The sequence below is a fragment of the Priapulus caudatus genome, unplaced genomic scaffold (assembly GCF_000485595.1).
Source record: "Priapulus caudatus unplaced genomic scaffold, Priapulus_caudatus-5.0.1 Scaffold69, whole genome shotgun sequence".
Classification (NCBI taxonomy): Eukaryota; Metazoa; Priapulida; class Priapulimorpha; order Priapulimorphida; family Priapulidae; genus Priapulus; species Priapulus caudatus.
Window position 1 is genome coordinate 526,191 of NW_014577130.1, and position 16,908 is coordinate 543,098.

The 16,908-nt window shown below is 45.5% G+C and overlaps 2 protein-coding genes across 2 annotated transcripts in view; one reads left to right on the plus strand and one right to left on the minus strand.

Annotated features, from left to right (window-relative positions):
- The first annotated feature begins 1,498 nt into the window (after positions 1-1,498).
- Positions 1,499-3,551, plus strand: LOC106821342. The gene is made up of 2 exons (XM_014826098.1): positions 1,499-2,273; positions 3,029-3,551. Exons 1-2 carry the CDS (start codon positions 1,512-1,514, stop codon positions 3,302-3,304), a joined length of 1,038 nt encoding a protein of 345 aa, XP_014681584.1. The 5' UTR covers positions 1,499-1,511; the 3' UTR covers positions 3,305-3,551.
- The window catches only part of LOC106821341, a 16,200-nt gene continuing 2,832 nt past the window's right edge, over positions 3,541-16,908 (minus strand). The window contains exons 2-8 of the mRNA XM_014826097.1: positions 13,049-14,378; positions 12,742-12,789; positions 6,704-7,435; positions 6,223-6,459; positions 5,621-5,849; positions 4,765-4,838; positions 3,541-4,292 (exon numbers count right to left, since the gene is read on the minus strand). Of these exons, the coding sequence (XP_014681583.1) occupies positions 6,873-7,435; positions 12,742-12,789; positions 13,049-14,306 (1,869 nt within the window). The 5' untranslated portion in view covers positions 14,307-14,378 and the 3' untranslated portion in view covers positions 3,541-4,292; positions 4,765-4,838; positions 5,621-5,849; positions 6,223-6,459; positions 6,704-6,872. The remainder of the gene's footprint in view (positions 4,293-4,764; positions 4,839-5,620; positions 5,850-6,222; positions 6,460-6,703; positions 7,436-12,741; positions 12,790-13,048; positions 14,379-16,908) is intronic.

Below are 16,908 nucleotides of genomic sequence, written 5' to 3' on the forward strand. Positions count from 1 at the left end.
TTTTTTTTCTCTCGCATTCGCACTCTCCGCACACTCTCTCTCCGTCTCTCTCATTCTACCGCACACTGGGTGGAAGCCGGGTTGGGCTTCATTCAAGGAAGAAGAATTCATTCGAGAATCCGCGCTGTTTGAGTCACTACAGCATAGACTAGCACCGTGAACGCACGGAGAAAGATTAAGATTTCGTCCACAGGAAGTATTAAATGTTTAAGGATTTCCTCTTTAGCGAGTGTGAAACGTTTCATGCGATTCTCTCTTTTAAAACGTATTAAATGTTTAATGGATACGCATTTCAGCAGCCTTAAATGTTTAATGCATGCGCGTTTGAAGAGTATTACATGTTTTAATGGCTTCACACATTGTACATGTATTGTTTGCGTTAGCTCCACGCGGAAGCAGTGCGGCATGTACCGGAACCAATGTAGCATTAGCTATTATTGTGGGGAAAGATAACATTGTAATAGAAAAATTGCAGCATTGTAACATACCCGCACTTAGAACCACTGCAGTATTGTAACGGAACGCATGCAGCATTGTCACGGAACGCATGCAGCATATCAATGGGACTATATTTATGGAACAATATAACATTGTAATAGAACAATCGCAGCATTGTAACATACCCGCACTTAGAACCACTGCAGCATTGTCACGGAACGCATGCAGCATTGTAACGGAACGCCTGCAGCATAGTACCGGAACGGGACTACGGACTTGAACCGGAACAGCGGTAGCATTGCAATGCTGTGACTCATCCTACACGCGAACGAACACGAGTTGCTAATTAGTGATGAAGTGCTTTCTCTGCCTCCTCATTCCATTCATGCTGTGCTGCCCGCGCTGTCACTCACAACAAGGATGCTTCTACATGAAGCCATTAAACGCCTCGTCGGCTCGTCGTCTCGCACGACCGCTCGTCTGGCTTCCTCGCAGACACCGGCACGCGACACCCCGACAGACGTGAGCGTGCGCTACGACCCACGCAAAACTAATCTACTAGACCTGCCCACGCTGTCTGTCCCACGCTCTCTGCCTCGCACTCTCTACCGCACGCTATCTATCCCACAGTGTCTGTCCCATGCTCTCTGCCCCGTGCTATCTATCCCACCCTGTCTGCCCCATGCTGTCTGCCCTACACTTTCTGCCCATGCTCTCTGCTCCATGCTATCTATCCCACACTGTCTGCCCCACGCCCTCTGCCCCATGCTGTCTGCCCTACACTTTCTGCCCAAACTGACGTCACAGCACCAAATTTGGTGTTCTTACTACACCATAGCAACTGCGTAGCGTTGCTGGTAATCAATTGAGAAAACATGGCCGCATCCACTAATACCACAGACTAACGGATACATTAACGGATGTATCCGTTAGTCTGTGCTAATACTGGCGCTAGGAAAGATGTTAGGAGACGGAGGCCTGTAGAAATCTCATCTCTATCTGTGCATAAAGTTGATTACATTGTAAATCGTTTGGAATCACAAAAGCAATCAATGGGTGAAGAGTTTTATACAATGATATGGGAGTTTGTACAGAAACAACATGATGAGCATATCAAGATTAGACTAGAATGTATCGATTTTTTTAAATCAAAAGCAGAGGCAAACGAACTTATTGACGAGCTGGTTAAGATGTTTTGCGACCTTTACAAAAAATGCGCTACCACGTATGCAGCACGTGAGAGATATGCAAGGTTTCTTTGTGCGTGGTTAAATGCATTAACCGTTTATATAAATAGTGAAAACTGCATCAATAGGAACACAACTTGGGGACGATGCATGCAAGCGTTCGAATTACATGTAGGCCTAGCACCATTTTCAGCAAATGATGCAAGTGCCGTCTTTCATTCCATTGCACATGCCATTGCAGATACTCTGCGCACATCGATTCTAACTCTTGCTAAAACCACTTGTATTCTTCGCCACGGTGATGACGAGACAACCCCGACAAATCTGCACGAAGAGACTGAATATTCGCTATTGCGTATAGGAGGGGGCTGTCTGGCCAAATTAATCCACTTCCTGCGTGCTCATAGCCAGGGCAAATGGAAAAAGAAAAAATTTTACGCAGAAGTTCTGAACCTGGCCAAGGCATGCACGATGACATCTGCTCAAAAGAAGCAAGCTCTGTTGCCAACTGGTCTTGCCACTAGAGATAAAGGTTACATGTGGATCCCAAAGCGGTTTTTCCTCACCTGGCTAAGAAGACTGAACAACGCAGTATGCCTCGTTGCAAATAAGGAATCATTCACTCAGCATGGCAGTGAACTCGTAAAGGTATCATACGGTAGTATTTATGCTGAGAGGGTCTATGTCCCCTGGGGTACTGCCGGAACGTACCCTGGGTACGGTCCGGTATACCGCAACGTACCCTGGTACTATCTAATATTCCGGACCGTACCTCGCCTACTTCACTAACGAGTGTAGGGAGTCGCCTACGCCTACTCCCTAACCCTAACTCTAACCCTAACCCTAACCCTAATCCTAACCCTAACCATATCAAATAGTGACCAGGGTACGTTCCGGCAGTACCCTGGGGGACATAGACCCTATGAGCAGTATTTAATTACATTTTTCATTAAAATTTTACATTTACAATTAAGTGAAACTAAACAATACGTAAACCTGCATAAACTCGCAGATATTACAATAAGTCCCATCTACAGATGGTCATCATAAATTTTATATGGTCCTTCTAAATTTCAAATTGTTCTCTAAAAGTAACGCGGCGTGCAAGCGTAAGAAAGAGATTTTACATGGTGATAAAATGGAAATTATTCACCTACCACCTACAATAAATGTATCAAACAATACAGTAATTGTTTATTCACTTTAATAGTATATTGGTTAATAAAGCTGTTTTAGTAGAGTTTAGTTGAACCCATGACGGTCCGGTATGTCGAACCATTTACTTTGAAAATCGGATGGTCCTCCTGATTATTTGATGGCCCCGGACCAACGCTTATTTCGACCCCTGTACAGCTTGATGGTTTTAATCTTAGTGCTCGACCATAGTATAGTTTTCTTTACAGGTTACTGTTGCACAAGTGAAGGCATCTGATCACCTTAGAACATGTTTTGTTGAAGCTGTGAACTACTCACTAAGGATGGAAAAGGCTATATGTAGCCAAGAGGCTATAGACACATTTTTTGTTATGTGGCAACAGAAATTTGTTCACGCCAGACTTAATGAATTTATATCATCATATATGCAAATTCAGGCTGAAAAAGAAGGGTTCAGCACAACACCAGGTGGTTTCAACTTGAGAGACAATTTATATGGCTATGTAAATGTTAAATCCAAATAAGCAGCCTACGGCCCTACACATGTAAGCTCTTTACATAATCGTAATGTCACACACATTTAAACATAGGCCTATTATGCATATATGTTGTTATATTGCATCACCAATCTATTTCTGCCGTTATAAAACAATTATTTCGTTGTTGTACAACACTGGTGTCATAGTGTTAGTGTGTGCGTGTCTATAAAATTGTGTGCCACTGCCTCACAATGACTTTAATACAAACAAACAGATCAATGTTACAATTATAGAAATTGGTATATTTATTTACTCAAGATTACAAACCGACCATAAGGAGATAAGCTATTGTTATTTTATGGGGATACAAATAATCTCAAAGGTTGCCAATTCCAGCAAAATCACATTGACGCATGCATGCACAAACATACCTGTATACACTAACCATAACTATTTAGTAAACGTAATATTAGTAGACATAATTAAGTGAACACAGCTGTAGTCAATGCAAGCACCAATTGACGTAAATAGCTAAATACTGTCAGTACTCATTACATTGCAAGGATACTCATTGAAAATACTCATGGCAAACTACCACGCATACCAGGCAACATACATTTTGAAAATTGATGAGTGTATATATACTCAACCGATCCAAAAATTATGTGGAACACTCGTAAAGGTACAAAACCGCATCACCATGTAGCCGCGTTTGTAATCACATCTTTACGCGTTTTGTCTTTCTTAACAAGGGAGCATCTGCTACTTTTATTTTTACATCCCTGTAGTCTCTGCCACTGTGGTGAATTGCATGTGTTGCTAAGTTTTTCTTACACATATAGCTTCTCAGTGCTGTTTCATAATTTAAGGAAGTCAATTTTCCTCCAGCACGATGTTTGAATTGTGAGAAGAGTGTCTCTACAGCACTTCCATTGATGCGTAGTGGTGCGATGAAGTGGCCAGGATGACGTTTCAAGAAGTTCTCGACGAGTCCAGTGAATCCAAAATACATAACTCGTAAGAGATCCCAGGTCTGGAAATCCAACAAATACCTACTATCAAAAACACAACTCCTATCTAACCTTGCCGAACGATCCATATGAAGCAATATTAATAAATGCTAATTGTAGGCTGTATATTGTTGGGTTATAATGATCAATTCCTGTGTTTACAAATAAAGAAATTTCATAGTGTAGCCCAGTTGCAATGCGATGGTAGGGGTTCATAAAATGTCATCGCGAAAAAAGCCGGCTAAATCAGGGTTATATATACAGGGGCTATATCAGAGCAATAAAAGGGGGTCCAACGACTCATCGCGTCATATTCGAATTCGCATGAAATCGGAACGCGTAAAATCGGGGTCCCACTTCATTAGGTATAAAAGATATGTCACCATAATCGTTATTCCCCATCACGAGCCTGATAAATAATTATTATTGGTATTACAAGATCAGGATAAGTGCAACAGTGCATAAAAACCCTATTAGTTTCACAATTCTTGTTACCTGCCAAGAAATGAAGCGTCTTTCTCTTGGGCTTGTCAGCTTGAACTCTGCAACGCCAGGCTGTACACTTCCTTCTGTAAATAGTCAACAAGCACTAACATTTGTAGGTAGGTAGGTGTAACACTATGCTGCCTTGTAAAATTAGATTAATGTTACAAAACCAATGTTTGACAAGCAGTATAAAACAGCATAACTGCAGTTCAAAGGGTTTAACTGTGAAAATATTGCTCAGAAACTATCAATCTAAAAAAAAAAGTACCAAAATATAGTCTCATCTCACAGTAGATAATACATTACTCATAATTACACAAACTTGAAAAACACTAAGAATTTATGCAGTTATAGCATAGGAAATTGCATTTGAATACATCTTAACACCATGGCCTATGTTATTATAGCGAGAATTATTTTGCAAATGGCGCCTTAGTTAGAATGGGTATACTTGCAAATTGTTAGTATACTAGTTAACCTAGTTACAAGTGCACCCATTCTGCAACTAATTCAAAGAAAGGGGCATCCGACTCCATTTATCTTTCGTTATTGGCTGATAGCTAGGGCTATCATGAGATTCACAAGAAATGGTGGTGGTAAACTAAACAAGTAATCAAAACTAGAATCGTTCATGTGTTTGTAAATATAGCTAAGTACGAAGGTTCCAAGACATGTTAGCGATACTCTAGACAGTTGCTGTTACTCAAGCAATAACGGTATATATCCTAAAAGTTGGGAAAGCATGAGAACGGTTATCGTTGCATTATTGGCTGTAAAAGTTGTTTTTAAAAGTTATATAGTACCGAATAACTTCAATGTAGGATATATTAAGATGTTTTTGTTATTAATATAAAGTCACTACTACCTAACAGAGTGTCCAGCCAGTCTTCAAAGAATTGGTATCCTTTCCTGATGTTGTCCATTGACTGGCTGTTACTGCTCCTGATAGCTTCATGACCAAGAAGACCATTTTCGAACATCAAACTAGTAGCCTGTAGGTAGTTCCTAGTCATCAGCGTTGTTTCCGCATCAGGTGGGGGCTGCTTGGCCGTGGGTGCTGCATGCTGTGCAAGTTCGGCAAGGACTTGTTCTTGCTATGGGAAAACCAATTAAAGTTTTATATAAGCTTTTCTGTATTAATATACATTTCTAAACATCAAATACAATTTAACTGACGATATTACGCATCATAAATTTACAAAAATGAAATATTCATGGCTTTACATTTTAGCCCTTGATGCCACTTATTCGTACAAGAAGAAACTTATATCAAGACATTATAACAATTACAGGTCATGAGCATAGATAACCGATTTTGCATAGGGGGAAGCCATGTGTGTGTTGTGTGCCAGTGTCTACATTTCTTGGTAGGGGGAGTGTACCCCTTGCCCCCCCCCACCCCCACCTGTGGCGCCCTGGAACTTTTATCAGCTCTAGGTAATTGTTACAGCAATAAGCACCACGAACCTGCATGACTTTGGCTGGCTTAACATTCAGCTTTGTCCAGGCATCTCGCTTGATGAAACTTTCTTGCAAGCTGGGTACTTCTCTAGAAAGTTGCTTCGAGCGCTGATCTTTCTCACGTCTCCACGTAGACTCGATTGCTTCCCAGCCGAACACTGGACTTCCATGGTGAGTTTGAAAATCTTTCCTGCGACCAGTAACTGGTTTTGATTGCCAGAGGGCATTGATAACGTGCTTCATCTGAAAAAGAATGTATGGTACAGTTTTCTTTTTGAATGCAAAACTTGAAATGGTTATATTACATGTGTACACATAACCACATCATGAGGGTTTGAGTAAATGAAACGATCCAATACCATCTATCCAGTTAAAATCAACAAGGAAAATGTGACAAAAAGCATTTACTCAATATGTTTCATAACTTTAAACTGCTTATCACAAGATATTTTAAAACAAATATGCACATAAAAATCAGGTAAATTACCTGATGTGACGGGCAGATGATCCAGTAAACTGGTATATTTGGCTGATACTAGTTCCAGAATCACGGTTGAATTTCATGGGGATTTGGTACAGGCCGGTCGCTCGTACCATACGTGCCATTTTCTGCTTGAGTGATGATCTTGATTGCAGCTAGATTTGTACTTGCACCGTCACAAACAACTGTTCACAATAAATCCATGTTTATGCAGCAGCCGCATTGTATCTTGTAAGCAGGCCATTATGTGGCTGGGTGGCTGTACACCTTCACTCATGTAATAAGGACCGATAAGGTCAAAGTCAGACGTACAATCACGCCATAAAAACTGCAAGCAGTATTTTGCCTTCTGTACACGTGACTTGGGATCAACAGTCTTGTAAACGCCGTGCAGGCTGCTCAACTCATCTGGCGACATTGCCAATCCATACATTTGATGATTTTTGGTGTTCCACATTATCTTGCCAATAACACGGACTTCATGAAAAATTAAAACCCCTTCTTGCTGGGGAATTCTTGCTGTAGCTGGGTCACCAGAAGAGACTTCACCGATCTTGTTCTTAATCTGCCAATACCGTTCCGCTTCTTGTAGCACGTGATTCTCCCATGCCGCAGCTCCTGGTGCAAATAGCTTGGCACCCGTGAAATCCTTCAGGGAGCTTTCACTTGGCAGTTGCATAACTCCTAGGTCTTTAATGGCATTGTAGGCAGCAGGAGACCGAACGTAGATTGCCAGGGCTGAAAAATACCATTGTTAAGCATTACTTTGATACAGATAAACAGGTATGCACTAAATTTCACTTTTATGCATTTGCTGTTTACAAATTACAATGTGGTGTAGCGTGGTTGTGGCGTGCTGTGGCGTAGTGTGGCGTGGTGTGGCGTGGTGTGGCGTGGCATGGTGTGGCATAACGTGCTGCGTCGTAGTGTGGCGTGGCGTGGCATGGTGTGGTGTGGCGTAACGTGCTGCGTCGTAGTGTGGTGTGGCGTGGTGTGTGGCATGGAATGGCATGCTATAGTGTGGCGTGGTGTGCTGTGGCATGGCGTGCTGTTACGTGGCCATGCTGCAGTGTGGTGTATCCGTGCTGCGAGCGTGGTAGCCTGTCCTTGCGCGTCGTTACTTGCCGCCGCTACAACCTTCCTCCCATCCTCATGCTCTCCCCTGCCCCCTCCGTCCAGTTTGATCTCCCCCTGTGCACCTCCTCGATAGGGCCGCATCTCTCCTTTCCCATATTATCAAGTTTTAACTTCTCCCCGTCGCGCACCACTATGAAGTAATCGTCAGGTAATGCGTACTGAGGAGTAATGCGCATGGTAGAGTTATAATGCGCGTCATGGTGTAGCAGGGTGCGAAATTAACGGGAGTCCGGAGTCAAATTCTCCCTGATTTACTGTCGGACTCCCTGATTTGACATATGCAGGAGTCCGTGTGACTCCCTGAAAATTCTGCTATACTAACTAGTTCATTCCAGAGCGGACTCCCTGATTTGACATATGCAGGAGTCCGTGTGACTCCCTGAAAATTCTGCCATACTAACTAGTTCGTTCCGGAGCACGGCCTCGCGGAATTACTGTATTTGTTCAGCTAATGTCCAAAGAAAATTTGGCAGACGTGCAACTGCATGAATCTTAAAAATAAGCACATGCGTCATTGTTAATATCTTTGAAACTTTAAACCTCAGACTGCGGACTCCCTCATTTTGCTGCGGACTCCCTCTTTCTGAGTTCATTTCTACCGCTGGTGTGAGAAGCGAGCGCATTGAGCGGTAAAATATAATGCAAAAACGTAAAAGCTTGCTTAACTGACGTTCATGACGTTCATTACGTTCACTATGGTCTTTCGCTACACCAATTCACCGACACCTCGCGTATATCCATTCGTTCATTCATCCACACATTCACGCTCTTCCTCCACGAATCACGGTCTTAATTAGGCGATAACAAACGCGTTTGCATCGGGTGAATCTCTCGTTCTATCTCTCGTTCTATTCCTCCATGAATCACGGTCTCAGACGATGATAAACGCATTCGTTTGCATCGTGTGAATCTCTCGCATCGCGAATCTCGCATCGCAAATCTCGTATCGCAAATCTCGCATCGCGAATCTGGCACGGCAGCGTCACCTACCTGCACCGATCGGCTTTCCATTCTTCATCCAGTTGAAGACGGGGGTCGGGTTTCCATTGGCGCGGCAGAAGAAACTGGCGATGCCTCCGGCGACGCCAGTCTGGTCGAGCGGCCTCTCTGTGAAGCTCGGCGCATCTGCAACGGGAGAAGCTACGATGAGGAAAGCCGCTCCGAGAGAGAAAGAAGAAGCGCGAACGACGAGGGAGGGACATGGAACCCTCCGCCGCGAACGACGCAGAGCGCGGAACATTGCGAGGAACACACGCGTGCGGTGAACCGCGGGAGTGACGACGCGGTTTCTCAGTTGTCTGCCATGGCTTCTCCAATTTCCTTTGCTAGATTGCAAGAATTGCTAGATGTATAGATAGAAACCCCTCCGACGTTCACAGGCGTGGCTGCACTCCTGTGAGAATCGCTGCAGCCACACCGCCGCCGATATAACAGTCACACCCTCCTTCCCTCTTTTAAAACAGTCCCGTCACAGTCATAGTCCCTCCCGCGTAACAGTCATAGCCCTTCCTCCGTCACAGCCAGTCCCTTCCCAGTCACAGTCATAGCCCCGCCAGCGTCACAGTCACACCCTCCTTTCCTCTTAACAGTCACAGACCCTCCTCCGTCACATTCACCGCCCTTCCCTCGTCACAGTCGCAGCCCCTCTAGCGTAACCCGTCGTGTCCCACCCCCCTAATAACGGCTTCTCCGTGGCCTAGTACCACCTGCGTCGCCATCTTCGCTCCTGTAATAAATAACTTGTTACGACATTGCGTGGTTCGTTCATTCGCCCGAGCAGGGTGGCGGCACGGGAGAGGAGGTGTGCCCCCGGGGGGAGGGGGAGGGGAGGGTGCTGCGTGATGCGGCCACGCCCCGTGAAGGCAGCTAGCTGTCAGTTGCGCACCCCTTCACCACCTATATCAGAGTTCATGGGACGGTTCAGAGATCATAGTCGCGCTGTTAGTGTGTCCATTACGGAGCATATATATATATATATTTATTTATTTATTTATTTATTTATTTATTTATATATGGATCTGTAGGCACGCATGGTAGGCAAATTATATCTCCAAGATGCAACCGGACCAATGGAGCCAAACAACCATTACTCAATCATTGTCAGCGAAACGAACTGTGGGTCGCGTGCCGCAAGCGGGACCGCCTCCCTCCCCTCCCCCTACCGCGGCCTACCTCCTCACCCCTGCCGCCCCCACGGTCATCTGCAGCTCGCCCATACTTACACGACAGATATTTGACATATTTGTATCCGCGCCCGCCACCGCCCGCGTGAGACGAACTATTTTTCCTGCCTGAAAGCAACGGATGGTCACGTGGTTAGACGAGGCGCGTCCGGGAGGACGTACGACGGAGCCACACAGAGACCGTACAACTACAGAGACGTGTCAAGCAGCGGCCATCTTGGAAACACACGCGTGACACCAGCGAACGCGGTGGTTGAAGGCGTATGGTGTTTGTATTTACGTAAGTAAGCGCGGTTTAAGCGTTGCCGCAGAGAACAAGGATGAGGGGTTTTCGTAGAGAGGCGGTTCACAGAGGTAGAGACGTCTCTGTGTTATAAGGTCTCTGGAGGCCGATTTAAGAACGGGGTCGCATTCATCCTCTGCCCACGTGTGGGGGGAGCCGGCCAGGCATCAGCTTTCCGGCTTCCTAAGCTTCCCAGCTCACCTTCCTCTCGTATCACGCCCCCGGCTGAGCGTATTAAGTGGAGATGGGCGGATTCGCTGTGTGCTAGAAGTGTACGTGGTCGCTATGAACAACACGACGAGCGAATGTTTAACGACGGTGTTGGCGGGTGTTAGCCGGCCCGAGATATCACTGTCAGATAGACTGACATCGTCGCATCATTCATCATGACTTCATCACGACTACATCATGACTACATCATAACATCATGACTGCATCATGACTCTATCATGACTGCATCATGACTCTATCATGACTGCATCATGACTCTATCATGATGGAATCATGACTTCATTATGACTTAACCATTGATGTAGTACGGGAACGTGACACGAGGGGGAAGCAGCGTCGGGCACCATGTCCTCTACCGAAATCCATGCCGATTACTCTCGGCTCTCGGCTCAACTCTCCGGCAGGTCTAGATCTCTCTCCGTGTATGCTGTCACCATGGCAACACGCGCAGCTTCCTCTAGCATCTTCCGCGAGAGGACGTTAAGCGTTTCAAAAATTGCAAACCCATATTGCAAACATTTTTACCCTCACAAAACACGTGCGCACGCCACGAGCGCCCTCTACAGACCCCTCCCGAGAGACGGGCGCCCCCTACGACCCAACCCATCTGACGAGACCCGGACATTCCTAGGCAGAATTAGGGGGGGGGGAGGCAAGACGGGTTTCCTAGGCAGAATTAGGGGGGCAAGACGGGTGCCCCGCATCTTACCCACGATCTCGGCGATCGTGACATTGACCGTCTCTAGATCTGTCATCGTCATCACCGCCATCGTCATCATTGCCGCCATCGTCGTCATCATCATCGCCATCGCCATCATCGCCGCCATCGTCATCATCATCATCATAGTCATCGGCTGCATCGTTAGAAAGATTTTGCAGATCAGTTTCGCAGTTTTCCGTCTTGATAGGAGGTGGGCGGGTGTGATGAGTAGGCGGGGTGGGTGGGGTTAGGGCAGTAATTGCCGCTCGCTATTATTCTTCCTTGTGTTTGTTTCCACTAGCGTCTCTCGCTTTTATAGACGACCGTGACAGTGCGCACCTTCGATACCTGTGTTATCGATTACCTGTGTTTCGATACGAAATAAAATGTTTCCGAGTACGTAGCCGCGCAGGCGGGGAGTTGAGCCGAGAGAGAGAGAGACAGCTGGCTGGCTCGCTGTTTTGGAGCGCCAGTCAGTAGTAGCGTAGGCAGAGAATGAACGCAATCAGAACAACGTCAGCTTACATTACATACAACAGTGCAACATAACAGAGCTGGTCAATACATACTGCTAACGTACGCGCCATAACATATATATCTGCCCCATGCTGTCTGCCCTACACTTTCTGCCCATGCTCTCTGCTCCATGCTATCTATCCCACACTGTCTGCCCAACGCTCTCTGCCCCATGCTGTCTGCCCTACGCCCCATGCTATCTGCCCTACACTTTCTGCCCACGCTCTCTACCCCATACTGTCTCCCCCACACTCTCTACCCGACGCTCTCTGCCCACGCTGTATACAGTCGCTGTATACGCTATTGGCTATATGCATCATGGCGTGTTGACCGATGATAATATGACTTTCAGCGCGACGCGACGGTAATAGGAAATATTTAATATATATAGGATTCCACGCCAAACATCGCACGCGAGTCACGCTCTCTTACGTCTCATTTACATGCCTCGAAAAATTCGCCACCGAAACCGTATATATATATATATATATATATATATATATATATATATACATACATACATAACAGGACTTCCTGCCATGTTATACGTAGTCGTATCTATTCGCGCGATGGAATAAATTAGAAAATAACAACGTCTCCGCGAGATGAAATTCGTGCGTCTGCGTGCGTGCGCGCAGGTGGGTGGAACTGCGCTAATGGTCTCAAAAAACGCGCGCCGCTGCCGGAATATATGAATTTAATGCTCGATAGATAATAAAGACGGAAACGAGCGGATCACGCCTAGACTGACTGCACACGTCCCTGTAGCTAAGCTCCCACCGATCCGCAGCACGCACGCACGCACGCACGCACGCACGCACGCACGCACGCACAATTCCCAATATGAAAATCGATTGCTGAACTTGAAATCTGATTGCTGAGGGGCAAAAAATTAATCGAGAAATCATGAAGCGACAGCCTTCTATCATCAATGTTGCCAGAAATCATTACCTAACAAAGTATAATTACAACATGGGTTACATAACATTCTTACCCATGCGATAGGTTGTCATGCTCCATACATTTGTTTTTCTGCCAGTGACTGAAAATGAAAGAAGATAATCATCTTAAGAAAAAAAGTGTTTTAGTTCCATGTCCATGTGGATTGAAAACATGAAATTACAGCTAATAATATTTTAAAATGATTAATATCTGCTAGTTATATGATCACTGGATTTAATCTAAAATTTTCATAATTTTTTAAAATATTAAATTAAGCTTCTAGGATTGCAGTATGATGATAACAGGCAGTGCAATGTTAACTTTTCACATGACAATTTATATGTTAACAGATAGCTTACTGTTTTGAGCTTGGTCGAACAGGAACTCCTTGCGGCTACTGTCTGCATCCCATGTTTTTCGGAGCGAGTCTGCGACAAGTTTGCCAGCACTAGCCTCTGCTTCCCTGTAGATGTTTTCCAATTCCTCGTGGTGATTTTGGTTGATGACAGAAACAGCTTTTGCAATGTCCACATTCTGTAAGTCATCTACTGCAATTTTCATTGTACGAAGTCGTTTTTGCATTTTCTTAATTTTTCGCCTCAGGTGAGTGGCTCTAGCAATGGCTTTACGGCCTCGGACAGTTTTGCTCTTAGGGCTCATGAACTTCAGTGGATGGTGTGATGACGGATGCACTCGTGCTGATCTAATGTCCTTTCCCTCGTCTTTTTTTTTTTGCATTCTCTGGACGTCACTGTAGGCTTTTTTACAGTTTGAGCACCACTCATGCCACTGTTGTGGTTCTCCAGGTCTGGCTTTTCTCTGACGTTTGTAGATAACGGAGCACCTTTTACTTGAGTATCTCTCCGTAGGTGGGGTAGCAGGCTCAATCTGTTTTGTCTCATACTTTAAGGTTGCATACAGCGTTGGAGGTACACCATGACACGGTACATATGGTGATTGCAGCAACTGGACTGTGTCAAGGAGTGCTTGCTCATCTAGTCTACCATTGACAAGAACTGGTGCTGACTCCCACTTCTGATCAAATATAGAAACGTCGCACATACCATCGCCATCGTTACTGGTATTTATCGTCAGCTTTGTAGAATACACGGGTAATCCTTCTGTAGTGGTGACATCAGCAACTTCTCGTGTTATTTCAAGCCAGACAATGCCAGTTGTGTCCGTAACAGTCAGGACACGAACAGGGATTGCTGACAAAGTTGATGACACTAGTTGATGAATGGTCGTCGCATCTAGAAATTCCTTTGTTGCTACATCTGCCTTTTGTTTCGCTGCTAGGCGTGGTGATTGCCGCTGGATTCTACTTCTAGATGTCTTAATAGGAGTCAACCTTGGCAGTGGTCTTTCAGTTGCTGCAACACTGGTACCTGCTTGTGGGAAGAGCTCCTTCTTTGCTGAATAATCAGCTGCACCTTTCGCTGCTAGGCGTGGTGATTGCCGCTGGATTGTAGACGCCTTGATCGGCGTCAACCTTGGCAATGGTCGTTCAGTTCCTGCAACACTGGTACCTGCTTGCTGGAAGAGCTCCTTCTTTGCTGAAGAATCAGCTGCACCTTTCGCTGCTAGGCGTGGTGATTGCCGATTCATTTTTGGCATTGAATGTTCAAATTTGCGCAGCACTAGTCGTTATTTCAGGGGAGAGCTTCTTTAGTAAAGAATCCACCATACCTATCAAAATAGAAGAATAACGTTAATACATAAAAGGTGACAATGTATTTGAATACGAGCCCGTAGGTTACTGCTGTAACTGCACGGGGGTCAAACAAATAAGATATTGGTCCACTGCATATGTCCGGCCATTCCCGAGCAATCACTAAACACCTTGTACATGTTTCTGTGAGCCAGCTTGATTTCAATGCCAGTTGAGCTCAGTCTTGCTTTTTGCTTTTGTCATGTGTCATTAGCCAAGTAATTTAATTTCTTCTTTTTGACTAGACCACATGGTATATTGATGTTTCCCTAATTTAAATTTCCCATTGAATGCGGTTCCCCGTTAAATAATTCTGAATGTGGAGAGCTGCCTAATCCTAGTTTGGTTATTAGGTAGTAAAACTCTAGCAGCAGCTAGGCAAATAACACATGTAGATTAACTATAGCCTGGTCATGTGTTAACATTCATCCGACAGGAACACGAGGGGAATCAGCATAGACAAAAGTTACTCGTGGCCAATCCCTGAGCTGTTTCCTCTCGTGTGCGGGCAACTTTGTGTGAGGAAAAAGTCATTCGCGCCGTTGAGGCAAATATACAACGTGTTTGATATTTTTGGTTACTCGTGGCGAAAATCTCACCGTGTGCAGTGAACTGAGCTGTTTCCCCACTTAGACTGGTCCGCGCTCGACAGTTCGTATATAGAACAATATGTTTTGGCATATGTGCCAAGCTAATATAGGGTGCTACACTAGGCTTGGGCCCAATGTACATTATGCCTGTACATGTACATTTTACATGTACATTATGCCGGTACATGTACATTTTACATGTACATTAAGCCTGTACATGTACATTATACATGTACATTATGCCTGTACATGTATATTTTACATGTACATTATGCCTGTACATGTATATTATGCATGTACATTATGCCTGTACATGTACATTTTACATGTACATTATGCTTGTACATGTACATTTTACATGTATATTATGCCTGTACATGTACATTTTACATGTACATTATGCCTGTACATTATGCCTGTACATGTACATTTTACATGTACATTTTACATGTACATTATACATGCATTATTAGCTCTTGTTTATATCTATCTCTTGCCTCCTCTCTCTTTCTCCATGGCCGTAGCTAGCTGGGGGCAAGGGGGTAGTTGCTCCCCCAAGAGAAATGTAGATTCATTATACGTGGTCAATGGCGGTCACCTTCCCTGAACGCACTTGGCTTTGCCGCCCTCCCTCCGAAAAATGGGTTAGCTACGCTCTCCTTCTCTCACTCCCCTTCTACGTGTGTCACACTAAATCCCCATCTCGATCCAACGCGCGCATACATAAGCACGCACGCACGCACGCACGCACACACAGACACAAACCTTCTCTACTCCCCCATTCCATCTCCCCCCTATCTCGCTCTCGCTCACGCGCTCGCTCTTCCCCACCTCTTCTCCATATCCTGCCTACGTACACATGACCCTTTGCCCGCAATTTCCGAGCTCCCCCCTAAATGTTTCTGAACTTTCCACTCACATTTTATTCATTTATTATGCATCGCATTTTCGATACCCAGTAGACAACTCTAAAAGAGTGTAAACCCGCTTCACTTACCCCCTCCCACTACCACTGCTGCCGCCGCCGCCGCCGCCGCCGCCGCCGCAGCAGCAGCAGCAGCAGCAGCAGCAGCAGCAACAACAACAATAGCACAACCACCATCACCATCACCATCTCCATCACCATCACCATCACCGGCACCAGCAGTAACAACAGTAACAGCAGCAATAGCACAACCACCATCACCACCACCGGCAGCAGCAGCAGCAGCAGCAGCAGCAGCAGCAGCGGCAGCGGCACCACCAGCAGTAATAGCAGCAACCGCAGCAGCAGTAACAGCAGCAACCGCAGCAGCAGTAACAGCAGCAGCAACAGCAGCAGCAACAGCAGCAGCAAAAGCAGCAACAATATTGTGTAGAGATCCATTCATATATTTTACAAAAACCAAAGGACATTAGCGCGCGTCGGTGAAGGGCAGAGAGCCAACAGGGCTGCGGGATGGAGTGACTCGATTGATTGACTTTTAATGTTACGTGATTTTCTCCACCGGCTTTAAAATTAATTCAAAAATACTACTACACAAAACCCAAGCCTATAACAGAACGCTGGCGCGCCTACGCCTAAAATTCGGCACATTTAGAGTGAACATACGACTATTTAAAGACCCCCATGGCGGCGCGGATGGAAGGCCAATGCGAACAGAACAGCATGCCCATAAGAACATTGCGAGAGGAACATACAGGAACGAACGTCAGACGCAATCGATGCTGTTTTCGTAGGGCTTCATCAATAATGCAATGCGGCGGCAGCAGCAGCGGCGGCAGAGAGAGGATGCGATAGGCGCGCCTACGCTAAACCGTCCAGCGGGACACGCGCGCGCAACCTCCGACCGGCGTCGCCGTCGCCGTGGCAACGCCGCTTCCTTATTAACATGCGCATGAATTATGAATCTGGGCGCGGAGTCCCCGGCCGCTACGC